Source organism: Aquarana catesbeiana, linkage group LG01, assembly GCF_042186555.1.
Source record: "Aquarana catesbeiana isolate 2022-GZ linkage group LG01, ASM4218655v1, whole genome shotgun sequence".
NCBI lineage: Eukaryota > Metazoa > Chordata > Amphibia > Anura > Ranidae > Aquarana > Aquarana catesbeiana.
Window position 1 is genome coordinate 729,592,941 of NC_133324.1, and position 12,585 is coordinate 729,605,525.

The window sequence follows — 12,585 nt, forward strand, 5'->3', positions numbered from 1 at the left end:
AACTCTCCGTTCATGTTGTGATTGCTGCCTGCCTGCTGTCCACCTCTTTCCACAAATTCTGCCTTCCCTGCAAGCTTTACAGCGTTTTCTCTGCTGTACTTTCAATCTCTCAAGACTACATATCCCATGGTACCTTGCTACCTGCAAACAGGGATTCCTGTACTGATTCTGCCTGCCTAAACTCCTCATCTCAGCACCTCTGTGAAACAGTGGATACTTGTCAAAGAATTCATAGAAGTAAATGTGTGGGGAGCATTGCAAATTACAAACTTTAAGATTGTTCATATCAATAGGAGAATGCTGGAAATAATTGAAATACAATGTAGAAATGAATATATTATTTTACATTTTGACCATAGACACACTTAAATGGTGTGTGGTGTACAAACACAAACTGAAGTCACAAACCACATACAGAAAACTGAAAGCTTTAATTGTAAACATATTTGCTGCTTTTTATACCTAATAGGTAACCATTCTCCCAGAAAGAAAAAAAAAACATAGTATATATATATATATATATACCCAGTCTGTTTCATGCTCCAAGGTGAGCAAAATAACATAAAGGACACAGTGCTGTGAATAGCAATAATATCATATAGAATAATATCATATAGGAAAGCATTCATGTACACCAAAGTGTTTATGTTGTCAGATGGGGAGAAAGTTCTCAGATCATAATACATTACAATGCACTTTTTTTTATCAACATACATATCATCAAGGTATTTTCAGGCTTTCTGGTCTGTTTAACAGAAGACAAAGAATAGTTTATTAAATTCCTCAAAAGTACGACGTTTAGAAAAGAAACCTTTATTTTTTCAGGTTACTTATCAATACCAACAAATTTTATGCAACCGTTGCTGCTTTAATTAGCAGCAGTAAAGTGCAAGATAAGTTGCCACATTTAAATTATAACCATGCTTTTAGCATCATTTACAGAGGTCATGTTCAGCACCTCATCATCGGTAGAGGAGTATTTGCCTTGATAGAAAATACATATTCCTTTAAGGTTAAGTTTTTGTTTTTTGACTTCATGTTGAGTCCCTTTGTTATCATGTATCAAAGTGCCTAGTGAATAGCTTGTCTCATTCAGCAAATGGGAGAAACAGCCCACTTTCCAGCAGGAGGCATCGAAGCTTATAAATGCAACTTACAATTTCCTTCTGTGTGTCAAACCAACCAAGCATGAAATGGTGCCAAAGAGAAAACTAGGCCTTGTCTATGAAAACTGGAGAAAAAGAAAAGTGGAAATGCTGCCCCGAGCAACAAGTATTTTCATTTTCTAACTGCTACTAGCTATACTCTGACCGGCTGCTTTGGGCAATACATTTTCGTGCAGTTTTTTTCCCAATAGGGACCATTGTTTTATAGCTCTTTCTGAGGCAACCTAGATATCAAAAAGAAACATCTGCGAGTGTAATTTGCTCCTTTAAGTATTCTGTATGTGACTATTCCACTAGTAAAGGAATGCATTTGACAGAATTATTTTAATGAGAAGTTATACACAGCAATCTATCCTTTAAGGGCACATGATCTGACAAAAAAAACAAAAACCTCTCAATCATATATTGCCAGTATAAACAGTACATTAATTTTTATTACCAAATGCTCTTAGAGCATACCACGTACCATGCAGATGTGGCTGTGCAGGTTAAACCTTCATGTACATAATTTTTAAAGTGGACTTCTCATCACCACTACATTACATTTTAGTCATTGTTAGAAACTATTGCTGACATCGGTCTGCCCTCTGGGCTCTAGCTTTTCTGCCCAAATCAGTGGTGTTTGCTCATTACTACTGCTAAGTTTGGTAGCAGGGCCAGGGACAAAATAATAGTGATATGGCTTATATGTTTTTATGACCACGAAGTAGACGCCTCCGTCTCTAACACCCTCTATGTTGGATGGCCAATCAGGCCTTTTGTTATGTACTTTGATCAAATACCCACTTGGGTTGCCTTGCACTCTCTTTTTCACTGTTTTGTCAGAATTATGAACATAAATGCTATAAAAAAAAAAAAAAAAAAAAAGAAGAAACTACTGCTCCCCACCTCTCAGCCATGATCACATGGTATCTGGTTATCAGTCACTGATCCTGCTTTCAACTAGCAGTGGAATAAGAGACTCACTCCATATACACGATTACAAACTATACACAGGCTGGCCATAGATGGGATGAATTTGGGAAGCTCTGATGAAAAGTTCACACATTTCTTCCTTTATATTCAAGAAATATCTTTTCAAATCATTTCAAATAAGAATAGCAGAAATAAAGTCTTTAATTGTTATGTGTAGCTCTCTTTAGCATAATTGGTTGTTTTCAAATTTATAGTCTGCTAAGCATTTGTATGGTACAATTATAGAGAGCTGCAAACATTTTCAGCAAGTTGGAAAGTTATTTTGTCCAATATCTCCCCTTTCAGCTATCATTTCTGTAAAGATGCAAAGCCTTAAATTCCCAACTCCGGGCAAAAAAAAAGTCTGCACTGCACCGGTTAACTGCTTGTTTTTGTTGAGAGGATTGGAGAACAGAGATATACTTACCTAATCTTCCTGCCCACACAAGACCGGTCCCTGTGGCTCCTGCCCTACACGGTCTAGTGGACTTGTGCAGTGGACTATTCTTGATGTCATCACACCCATAGACCTGCTCTGGATGGGAGGATGCCAGGAACAGTCCACCACCGGATCGTGGGGGAGCGCCGTTTGCTGGTGGAGTGAAGGATTGAGTGAGTATACAGCTTTCTCCTCTTTCCTGGACAAACGAGATGAGCAGTTGACCTGTGCAGTGCGCGCACAGCCCCACTGTGTGGGAATACTTTTTCTTTTTGCCCAGAGTTGGGCTTTAAAGTATATGTGAAGTGCAAAAGGTTTGTGTGTGTGCTGCACACACAGTATATACCATAAATACCCTTTTACTCACATAATCTCTGGGCTCAGCTGTATCATGGGCTTAGAAAGCTAAAGGTGGAGAAACAGCAGTATGCTGATATTCCCAGTGAATGGCTGTGCAGGAGGGTGTTTAATCATTGGAGGACGGGCAGGGTGTTCTCTCAAAACAGCCAGAAAACTCACTACGCTGAGATGGATGTGCTCTCATGCCCAGTGTGGTCAGTTTAAAATAGGAAAGCAGGGGGACTGGCAAGAACACCAGGTATTTCACACAAAGGAAGCAATGCTTAGGGAACGGGATACTTTTTAACCCCAATACCTTGGTACAACAGAAAGATACCAGGAATATGAAATGTTGGGAGTAACATTATTCTTTAAGTTCTTAGAGTGGTCTTGAAATATTCATCAGGTCTTTACAAAATTGTCCTATCTATGGCCAAGCTATAAAAATAATGTTTATAATAAATTAACACACATTCAAAAGGCTGTTTACAGTACAATTAAATGCTCATGAATTAAAGTCTAAACAAGTACCAAATCCATATTTTGTGTAATGCACAAGCCTCATATAGTAAACAAAAGACTCCCTTCACCCTCCCTTGCTGAACCAAATCGTCCTTCATTTGTGTCTCACATTCTCTTCCTTCCAGACACTGCAGATCACAGGGAGGGTTTCAGCAACTGAGACAGTGCTGTCAATCCAGAAAGCAGTGGACAGGGCTAGGTTTGGTCAGGTACTGAATGAGAAGTTACAAGCTTGTAAATCAGCAGTGACAATTCTGATAGCCACACTCTCTGCAACATTCTTTGATTCCACTATAGTACAAGCAGACAAAGCTGAGAGTGGACATACTGCTATGAATTGAGAAGCAGTGCATCATCGTATCCACGCCATCACAGGAAGCTGCACTAGGTGGACTTCACTGGCAGGTTCAACGGGTATTTGAGGAACTCTGCAGGGGTATTAGGAGAAAACTAAGTGTAAATTCACTTATAATTAAGTGCTACGGAAAATATATTTTTAATGGCCGGCCATAGTTTTTCAAGTTTTCAAATTGTATCTTTTTTACATGTCTACCTAATAGCAACATTACTTTACTCTAAAGAAAACTCCAATTTCATTGAAGCAATCCTTTCCAGGTCAACTATAAAATATTTTACACAATTTAGCAAAGTTTATTGTATATCCTTACCTGCAACTATTATATTTTCATTGACAGGCTTACTCAAATCTTTCTTACTTGAGGTTTATCTATACTTAAAGGGGTTGTAAAGGCAGAAGGTTTTTTATCTTAATGTGTTCTATGCATTAAGATAAAAAGCCTTCTGAGTGCAGAAGCCAATCTCAGCCCCCCTAATACTTACCTGAGCCCTATCTTTGTCCAGCGATGTCCATGAGTGTCTTGACCATCTGGAACTCTCCCTCCTGAGGCACAGCAGTGGCACCATTGGCTCCCGCTGTTGTCAAAGTCAGTTAGCCAATCAGGAGAGAGGGTGGGGCTGAACTGCAGCTCCATGTCTGAATGGACACAGGGAGCTGCAGCTCGGCTTGGGTGCCTCCATAGCAAGCTGCTTGCTGTGGGGCCACTTAACAGGAGGTAGGGGCCAGAAGTACAGAAAGGCACCAGATAAGAGGAGGATCTGGGCTGCTCTGTGCAAATCCACTGCAACAGAGCTGGTAAGTATACCATGTTTGTTATTTTTATTGGGAAAAAAACAAGGACTTTACAATCACTTTAAGAAAGAAAGATTAATGCTGACATTCTCCTGAAATAACTGGTTGCCTACCTGTCATGCTGACCTTGTTGGATAAAGCAGAACTATACTTTAACACACAAAATTAGAAATCAGCCACGTTTTTTTTGCTGCTGTAATTACAGCAGAAAGTTAATAAACAAAACAGGAAATATTTATGTAAATTCCTGCATTAAATGACCTAACTTTACATTGATTAACACTGAAATGATGCAACAAGCAAGTTCTAGCCAGGAACTCAGGAGATATTGATAAAGCAAAAAGCTTGAATGGTGGTTGTGGGGGGGGGAGAGCTTATAGCTACAGAAATGAATGGGGGCTTGTTTTACCATGCTTTAAAGTGGTTCTAAAGACAGTTTTTTTTAACCTTAATGCATTCTATGCATCTCCCCCAAGCTCCCCTTATACTTACCTGTGTCCCATCTCGATCTAGCGATGTGCATGAAAGCAGCAACTCTTCTGAGTCTCTCTCTCCTCATTGGCTCACACAGCAGCAGGAGCCATTGTCTCACGTCCAGTAAGACAATGAGGAGAGAGCGGGGGGGGTGGGGGTGGGGGGGTGTTTAAAGTTGATTCCCTCATCCATACATTTGATGTGAATGAGGGGGAAAATCACTCCAACTATGCTCCAACTCCCCTGCTGTCCTATTGTGTTCTGACAGGGGGACTGCCCCCCTGCCAGATTACTCTGATCATTAGCTGAGAGCGCTGTTCGGGAGCTGGTCGGCTGCTAGTTTTCCAGCATGCTCGGATGGCTTCTGTCGGACCAGCTGCCATACACACGTGCCAAATGTCGGACAGTTTTTATTGAACCACCTGATGCCGCCCGACATTTGGCCTGTGTGTACTAGGCTTAAGGGTCCATGCACATTGGGCTTAAAAAATGCTGCTTCTACAGGAGTTTTGCCTGTAGAAGCAGCTCAAAGTTATCCTATGTGTTCATGCACATTAAGACGTTTAGAGGCATATTTTAAGCTCAGAGTTTTCTGGCAGAAAAAAAAACGCTAATTGGTCCTAAATGGGTTATGACTAAGGCCTCATAGGCTGAAACACGTCAACTGATTTTATCTGCGTTTATACACTGTGACTTTTCAATAAAATTAAGATTCTTTAAGTGCAACAACCGGTGTGCGGATCATCCTTCCTACAAGCGGTCCAAAATGCCTGCACAAGTATGCTCTATATAAAAAAAATTTTCTGCCAAAAGAACTGCCATTTTTTTAAGCCCAGTGTGCATGGACCCTTAATGTGTTATACCAGGGGTCTTCAAAAAGTTTCCACACTTTTTTTAAACTCTTTTTATTAAGAACTTTGAAAACAAATTACAACTCTTATACTAAATTGCAAGGTTAGTTGGCTTGCCAGACAGACTAATCACATGACACTCTCAGACAGGACCAATGAATACTCCTCCTGTCCTCACTTTTTTCATCGAAAATATAAAGGTGCAGAAACTTTTTGAAGATCCCTCGTTTATATATACATATACACACACATACATGTACAACATTACATATACACACACACACACACATACACACCTACAGATAAACAATAATTCCACACAGCTTTGTTTGAGTAAATAATTACCACCTTGACATATAGATTGCCCCAAGTTATTTGGGTTTAATTATATGTCTAGGACCTATATACACACACTTTTTTGGATATTGATTTTTTTTCTCTTCACTAATGCTGTGCATAAACTTCTCATTATAATCATTCTGTAATCATTCCATACTTCTCATTATAATCATTCTGTCAAATTACTGTTAGATACATTTTTGTTCTGGGAATAACATGACACAAGCATTTATCCACAAATGTACTAATATGGGGATATATGTGAAATAAAATGACTTATATACATGTACATTTTAAATGCCTGAAATGTCAGCCTTCTCGTGTTCAGAAGTGAAGTAATCTCAATTACAAGCATCATATTGTTCCTGTAACTGGGAAACATGAAATAGTGCAAGACAAAGCACTGTGCAAAACTGCCTTTTTAGCCTGGGAACCTGCTAGGACCCAGCATTTCTCCAACACCCTTTTTAATCCTGGTTAGTGGATTTCCTGATATCAATATCGATGGACTCATCTCATCTTGGTACAGAAAGGTACCCACTGCATATTTACTACATTACCCCAAGATATTGCTCAAATATTAAGCTAACAAACAGCAATGGTGTGCATTATAGCCTATATTTTACCTGTTTACAGAAATTAGAACATTGAAGATGATTTGGTGTGCTTATGAGTACCAAACATTTTTTCTTTGACTTATTAAATACAACCAAAGTGAAAAATGCACCTAATCACAGTAAAAGCAGCCAATTTTCCATTCTGAACTTACATTCATAAAAAGCAGCCTGCCAATTTAGAGTGATATTAAATGTTTTGACGCGAGCAACACCCAAAATGGCAAATCAAATGGCTGAGTTCACTGTGGTAGGTACACTTTATCTGTTTCAGGCTTTCCAGAATATTACAGCAGTGCTCTATTATGTACCATCCTGCTTTTGTTTTGTCTTAGTTCCATTTTTGGTAGCTGTAACAAGTTGCTAAGTGTACTTCCAAACAAATACCATAAAACAATAGCTGTAAAAACACTGTTTCATCATCTGAGCTGTGTGGGCCCTTGACCTGTTTTCCAGCAGGAAGATCATTAGTGAATGGGTAATAAAAAACCTTCATGTTAACACATGTCTGAGTCACTCTGAAATGGGTTGCAAAGTTGCCTGTTACACATCCGGCTGGTGTGTCAGCCACTGGTCACTGCGTGTTTACTTGTCAGCATAGCTGCTGAAAGACTACTGTACTTCCTTAAATATATATATATATATATATATTATATATATATATATATATATATATATATTTATTTATGCACACACACTGTATATGAAAAGCACAGCCATAATTCTTACAGAAGGACTGGCTATCTATGTCCTAAGTGCAGGCGTAGAGGTAATGTACATTGTTCATCATAGGTGTCTAAATACAGTAGTACACCATAATATTAACAGTATATGGACAAATAAGGTATTTGATTTGAAAAAGTGAAAAGAAAATATCAAAGGCTGTACACAAACTGAAATATGTAGGACCAATAATGGTAAACCAAGCCACAGACAAGGGCCACGCTCTGAATAACCTGCAGAGCCATACATTAATGAAGATACCGAAATGACCAAAGAAGTCAAACTTGTTTTTTCATATATGCTTCGAATTATACAGTTCAGCTTCATCTTGGCAATTAGTCCTATTTCCTTTTTCATGTCACTGAAACTTGCAGTTTAAAGAAACCATATAAATGGTTAAAGTGATGAGATCAAGGGTGTCACCAAAAACAAACAACCAGATATGACACTGCTTCCACAGAGCTTGGACTGCAGTTTGATAGACTGGCCCAGTGTACATTGCTGTACAGTGGAGCAATGAGACTCATGTTTACAAGTATCTGAGAACACATGGTCTGTATCTTGGCCATAGGCAATACAATTATTACTGTCAGTGCAAACAGCTCTTACTTCAGACATTTCTAATCACAAGCCTCAGTCTCTCAATCTATAGTATAAATTTCTCCTTGACTCTTTGTTAGAGACCTAGTGTACAGAGATTCTGGGGACTCCCCACAATCACTGGTTGTAAATCAGGTATGTGTAAAAATTACACAAGCAACTGATAGTTTTTATAATTTTAAATGCAAGATGGAGAGAACCTGATATGTAGAAGTATGCAGTAGGTTACCTTTCTGAATACTTAGTTAAGCAGCTTTATGCAAATGCCATACGTATACACAGAGCCCATAATCTAATCTTGCTAATGATATACAGTACACATTTTCATACCGTTCAAATCTAAATTTTGCAGCAATGTAAACCTGCCGGGTTTCCAAGACAGATTAAGGGCCACCTTTAAACAGTTTTTGCCCTTTCTGTCAGTCCAAGGTAAGCAAGGAAGGAGTGCTTCGGTGTAGTGACACCAGGTGGTGCCGTTTGAGGTCTGGGAGGATGGAATGTGACGTCATAATGATTCTTAGGGAACAGCATTGTTAAGGGAATGAGATGAGCAAATTCTGAGTTTTGGTACCTATCCAAGGATGATAAGTTACCATTTACTGCAAAGGCTTTAAGGACTAAATGGGTCTCCATGCCACTGCCCTGTGCAGCAGACATAGCCACCGTCTGGAGGGCCTGTGAGGCAGACATAAGAGAAAGAGGTGACAGGAGACTTCTAGAGTCATTGACTGTGAGCAGTGGGGTAGCCTCTCTCTGGTTTGTAGTCTGGATTTTCTTCTCCTCTTCTATGAATTCACCGTTCTGGTGCTTCTTGACATGACGGCTGAAGACAAAAGGGTGGGTGGTCTTGAAAAGGCACTCCTCGCAGCTGAAGGTCTGGCGAGGGGAGTGCTTAAGCTTCTTGTGCAAATTGAGATTGTCTTTGCGCTTGCAGCTGTAGCTGCACTGGTCACAGTGAAAGGGGCGCTCCCCTGTGTGCACGCGCACATGCTCAATCAGCTTATTGGCCGTCTTTGAGAGGTAGCCACACTGGTCGCACTTATAATGATTCCCGAGCCGATGCTCACGGATGTGCATTTCCAGCTCCAGCTGGTTTGCCTTGACCGTCTTGCAGATTCGACACTTGTACTCCATCTTGTAGTGCGTTTTCAAGTGACATTCCATGGCTGCAGGGCGGTTTGTGGAGTAAATGCAGAATGGACACCTAATAGGAGAATAGACAAAATAAAGTGGACATTTTCATTTCTGTGAAACGTATGCTCCAAAAACTGAGGGACTAAAGAACACTTTATGAATTTACTGCTAAACACTTTAGATAAATGCATGAAAACAAAGGTGATCCTATAAATTGTCAACATATATTATTGTCTGAATCCAAAAGAAAACTTTACTGTCATTTCCAAAATGTAATATTTCTCATATTACTGTTTTTGACAGTTTAATACATATTTTATCCAACTGTACATACGTTTAATCAATTCAGAAACATAACTTGACTAATATATATTTCCCTGAAAAAGCAATCAAAGAAGTTGCCAGCAAGGGACACTATAAATAGATAAAGGACTATATTAGGTAATGAAACACATTTAGAAATCCTCATGCTCTTCAATGTCAAAACTTTAGATTTTTTTTTTTTTTTAACTAAAAGTCATTTTTAGAAAAAGAATTGGAAACCAATGATCAGACCGAATACTGAACACCCATTAGTATTCATGCACATCAGTACATCTGAGGTAAACCCCCATTACCGACTTTTGAGACTTTTTCTGTTCATCTTTGCTTTACCAGCACACTGTAGGATGAAGAATTGTAAAGCACTCGATCAGTGGCCATGCTCATCCACAGCCTGCCAAAAAGACTGCACCCCATGTATATACGGGAATATTTTCAGATGAATAAGTTGGATACTTTTGTATAGTGCCCAATTCTTGACCCATGTATGACTGGCCGTCCCTATGCTGATGTAATGGTAACATATATTAGAAAATTAAAAAAGGATTAAGTATATCACATTATTTTTAGTAAAGCACTTTGGACCCATGCATTTTTAGAATGCCACATTCTGATGTAATGGTCTTATGAACTGATTTGTCACATACAGTGGCCATTTTCAAAAATCAAGCCATATTCATAAAAATGCACATCTGCAATTTAGTGGGAACAAGAGGTAACCCCACATCTGTGCACTTTTTATATTATAGCAACACTATTTTATGTAAATAACACTGAGCAAACTAGAAAAAAGTGAACCTGTTTCTGCTTTGTTATGTCTTTTTGACTATGGATTGAATGGAAAGTGACTTAAACTTTTAATGCTGGGTACACAAGGGGCGAAAATCAGCCAAAAATTGTCAGGTCGGCAGGAACCAGACAATTTTCGACCTGTGTGTACAGCTTTTGCAACCAGCTTCGGTCGAATGGGCATGCTGGAAAAGCAGCATCCGATCGGCATCCAATCAGAGCAGCCAATGTCTGTGAGCGCTGACTGATGTGTTCTGGAGAAGGGGGAGGGGGTCATTCCCCCTGTCAGAACACAATAGCACAGCAGGGGATAATCAAAGGAGATCAAAAATGTGAACATTTCTCTGGTCCCTAAGGAGTATATAGGTGAGATAAGCAATTAATCATTCACCTCAAAGGGAAACCTAGAGTTCTGATGTACTTTGTTGGATTATGATAAAGTTCTTTTTAAGAAAGGCGTAATTTTTAATCTATGTGTAAGTGGTAATGAGCCATAGGGGCTCCCAGGGAAGCTGCAGTAGGTTTGTGGATCAACGTGCAATGGCAACTATCTCTGTATAAACCGTCTGGGTTTGTCATGGTTATCCTTCAGTCATTACTTTTTAAGTCACCGTACAAGTTCGGAGCCTTGTACATATCAGATGTCTGAACTGCTCAGTAACTGCATGCTTGTTCTGAGTCAATGACTCAATAGGTAAAGAAAGAAGCAAGAAAGGGACAGAAGCAGATCCTGACATGGCTAGACACAGAGAGTGTTTACAATGGGGCAGAAATTAATGGTAGACTAGCAGAAAACATACAACATGTGACCCAAGGAACCACCATGTAGAACAGATTATGAAATGTGGTTGGTTTTATTGAGTGGAAATAACTGAGATTCATTCATGGCTCCTTAAATAATATGGACATTTTAGGACCTTATGCATGTGGTATACGTTTATGAGGTTTGTATTTGTAAAGGACCACACGCCAGGGAAGATGTTTAAAGACTCCCCATTTGTCCCCATTCTATTGGAAGCTAACAAAGTCAGATGAGAAGGAATGAGTGAAGACAGAAGGAACATGTGGTATTTTGACTGTGTTTCTTATCAACAGTGCTCAACATTTTTTGCAGTCCTGACCAGAGCTGTATTTTGAGATCTTGCAAATATAGCCATAGGCATGTGTGCAATCAAAATGATCATGTTACTGGTTGCAGTATGCAAGGCTACCAATGGACTGTATCGGTCCACCAATCAAGGTGGTTACATACTAACTGAGCTACAGAGTGTCTTGTGACTACTCTTACCAGACCCTGCACTTCTCTGTAATTTAGCTAAAATTTTCTAGCATGGCCAGACAAAGCAAAAAGAAAAGCAAGCAAGAAATGAAAACTGTAAATGTCGGGCATAGATGTTGTCCCCTATTGCTCTGCTGCCTTATGCAATCACCCGTGACTGCTTTGTGTGAAATAAGTTCCTGACCAGGACCCCAAGTACAACCACATGCTTTTTAGTACATATCATGTATAATGCTATATGGGAGTCCAGATGAAGTGTTCTTTAACACAATTGACAAAATCTGATCTGGGGACCCAACATATTAAGATTTTCAATTCTGCCAACTGAAAACCAACCTTCAGGCTGTGCACCTATTTTTCAAATGGCTCACTGCCACCTAGTTTAGAAAAAAAAAAATCACACAATAAAACAATAAATAGGCTGTGCTAGTGTGTAATAATAAATTGCTTTTTAAATATATGGTGGAAAAAATATTTTAAATAGATTTGCAATATGCTGGAGAGATAAACAGGAAAAGTTGCCGCTTGGCTGGTGTTCCAGCACAAAAGGGACTGTTTGGGATTTGTGATTTCTAAGCCTCCAGACTGCTTATGCAAAAAACACTATCTTTTCTATGACTCTTGGGGGGACTGTTATTGCAGGCAGTATGATTTTGTTATACTAAGAGTTCAGCTGGTGTTAGAATAAAAAAAAATCAAGGGGATGAAAATCACCCATGTAACTAACTGCAACATGAGTGTGGGAGGAGAGAAATATTGAAGCTGCCATCACCGACTTGCCTTTTAAGGTGCATTTTCCAGGGGTATCATCTTAATCATGGCATGGCAAGTACTGTGTCACTGACATGTCAAGCCTGCAACCAGTAAAGTAAAAAAATAATTTACCTCCTG

The 12,585-nt window shown here is 39.3% G+C and overlaps 1 protein-coding gene across 2 annotated transcripts in view; it reads right to left on the reverse strand.

Moving 5' to 3' along the window:
• Positions 1 to 412: 412 nt before the first annotated feature.
• The window catches only part of ZNF827 (zinc finger protein 827), a 397,034-nt gene continuing 384,861 nt past the window's right edge, over positions 413 to 12,585 (reverse strand). For both annotated transcript variants that reach the window (XM_073604600.1, XM_073604608.1), the window contains exon 14: positions 413 to 9,375. In XM_073604600.1, the coding sequence (XP_073460701.1) occupies positions 8,568 to 9,375 (808 nt within the window). In that variant the 3' untranslated portion in view covers positions 413 to 8,567. The remainder of the gene's footprint in view (positions 9,376 to 12,585) is intronic.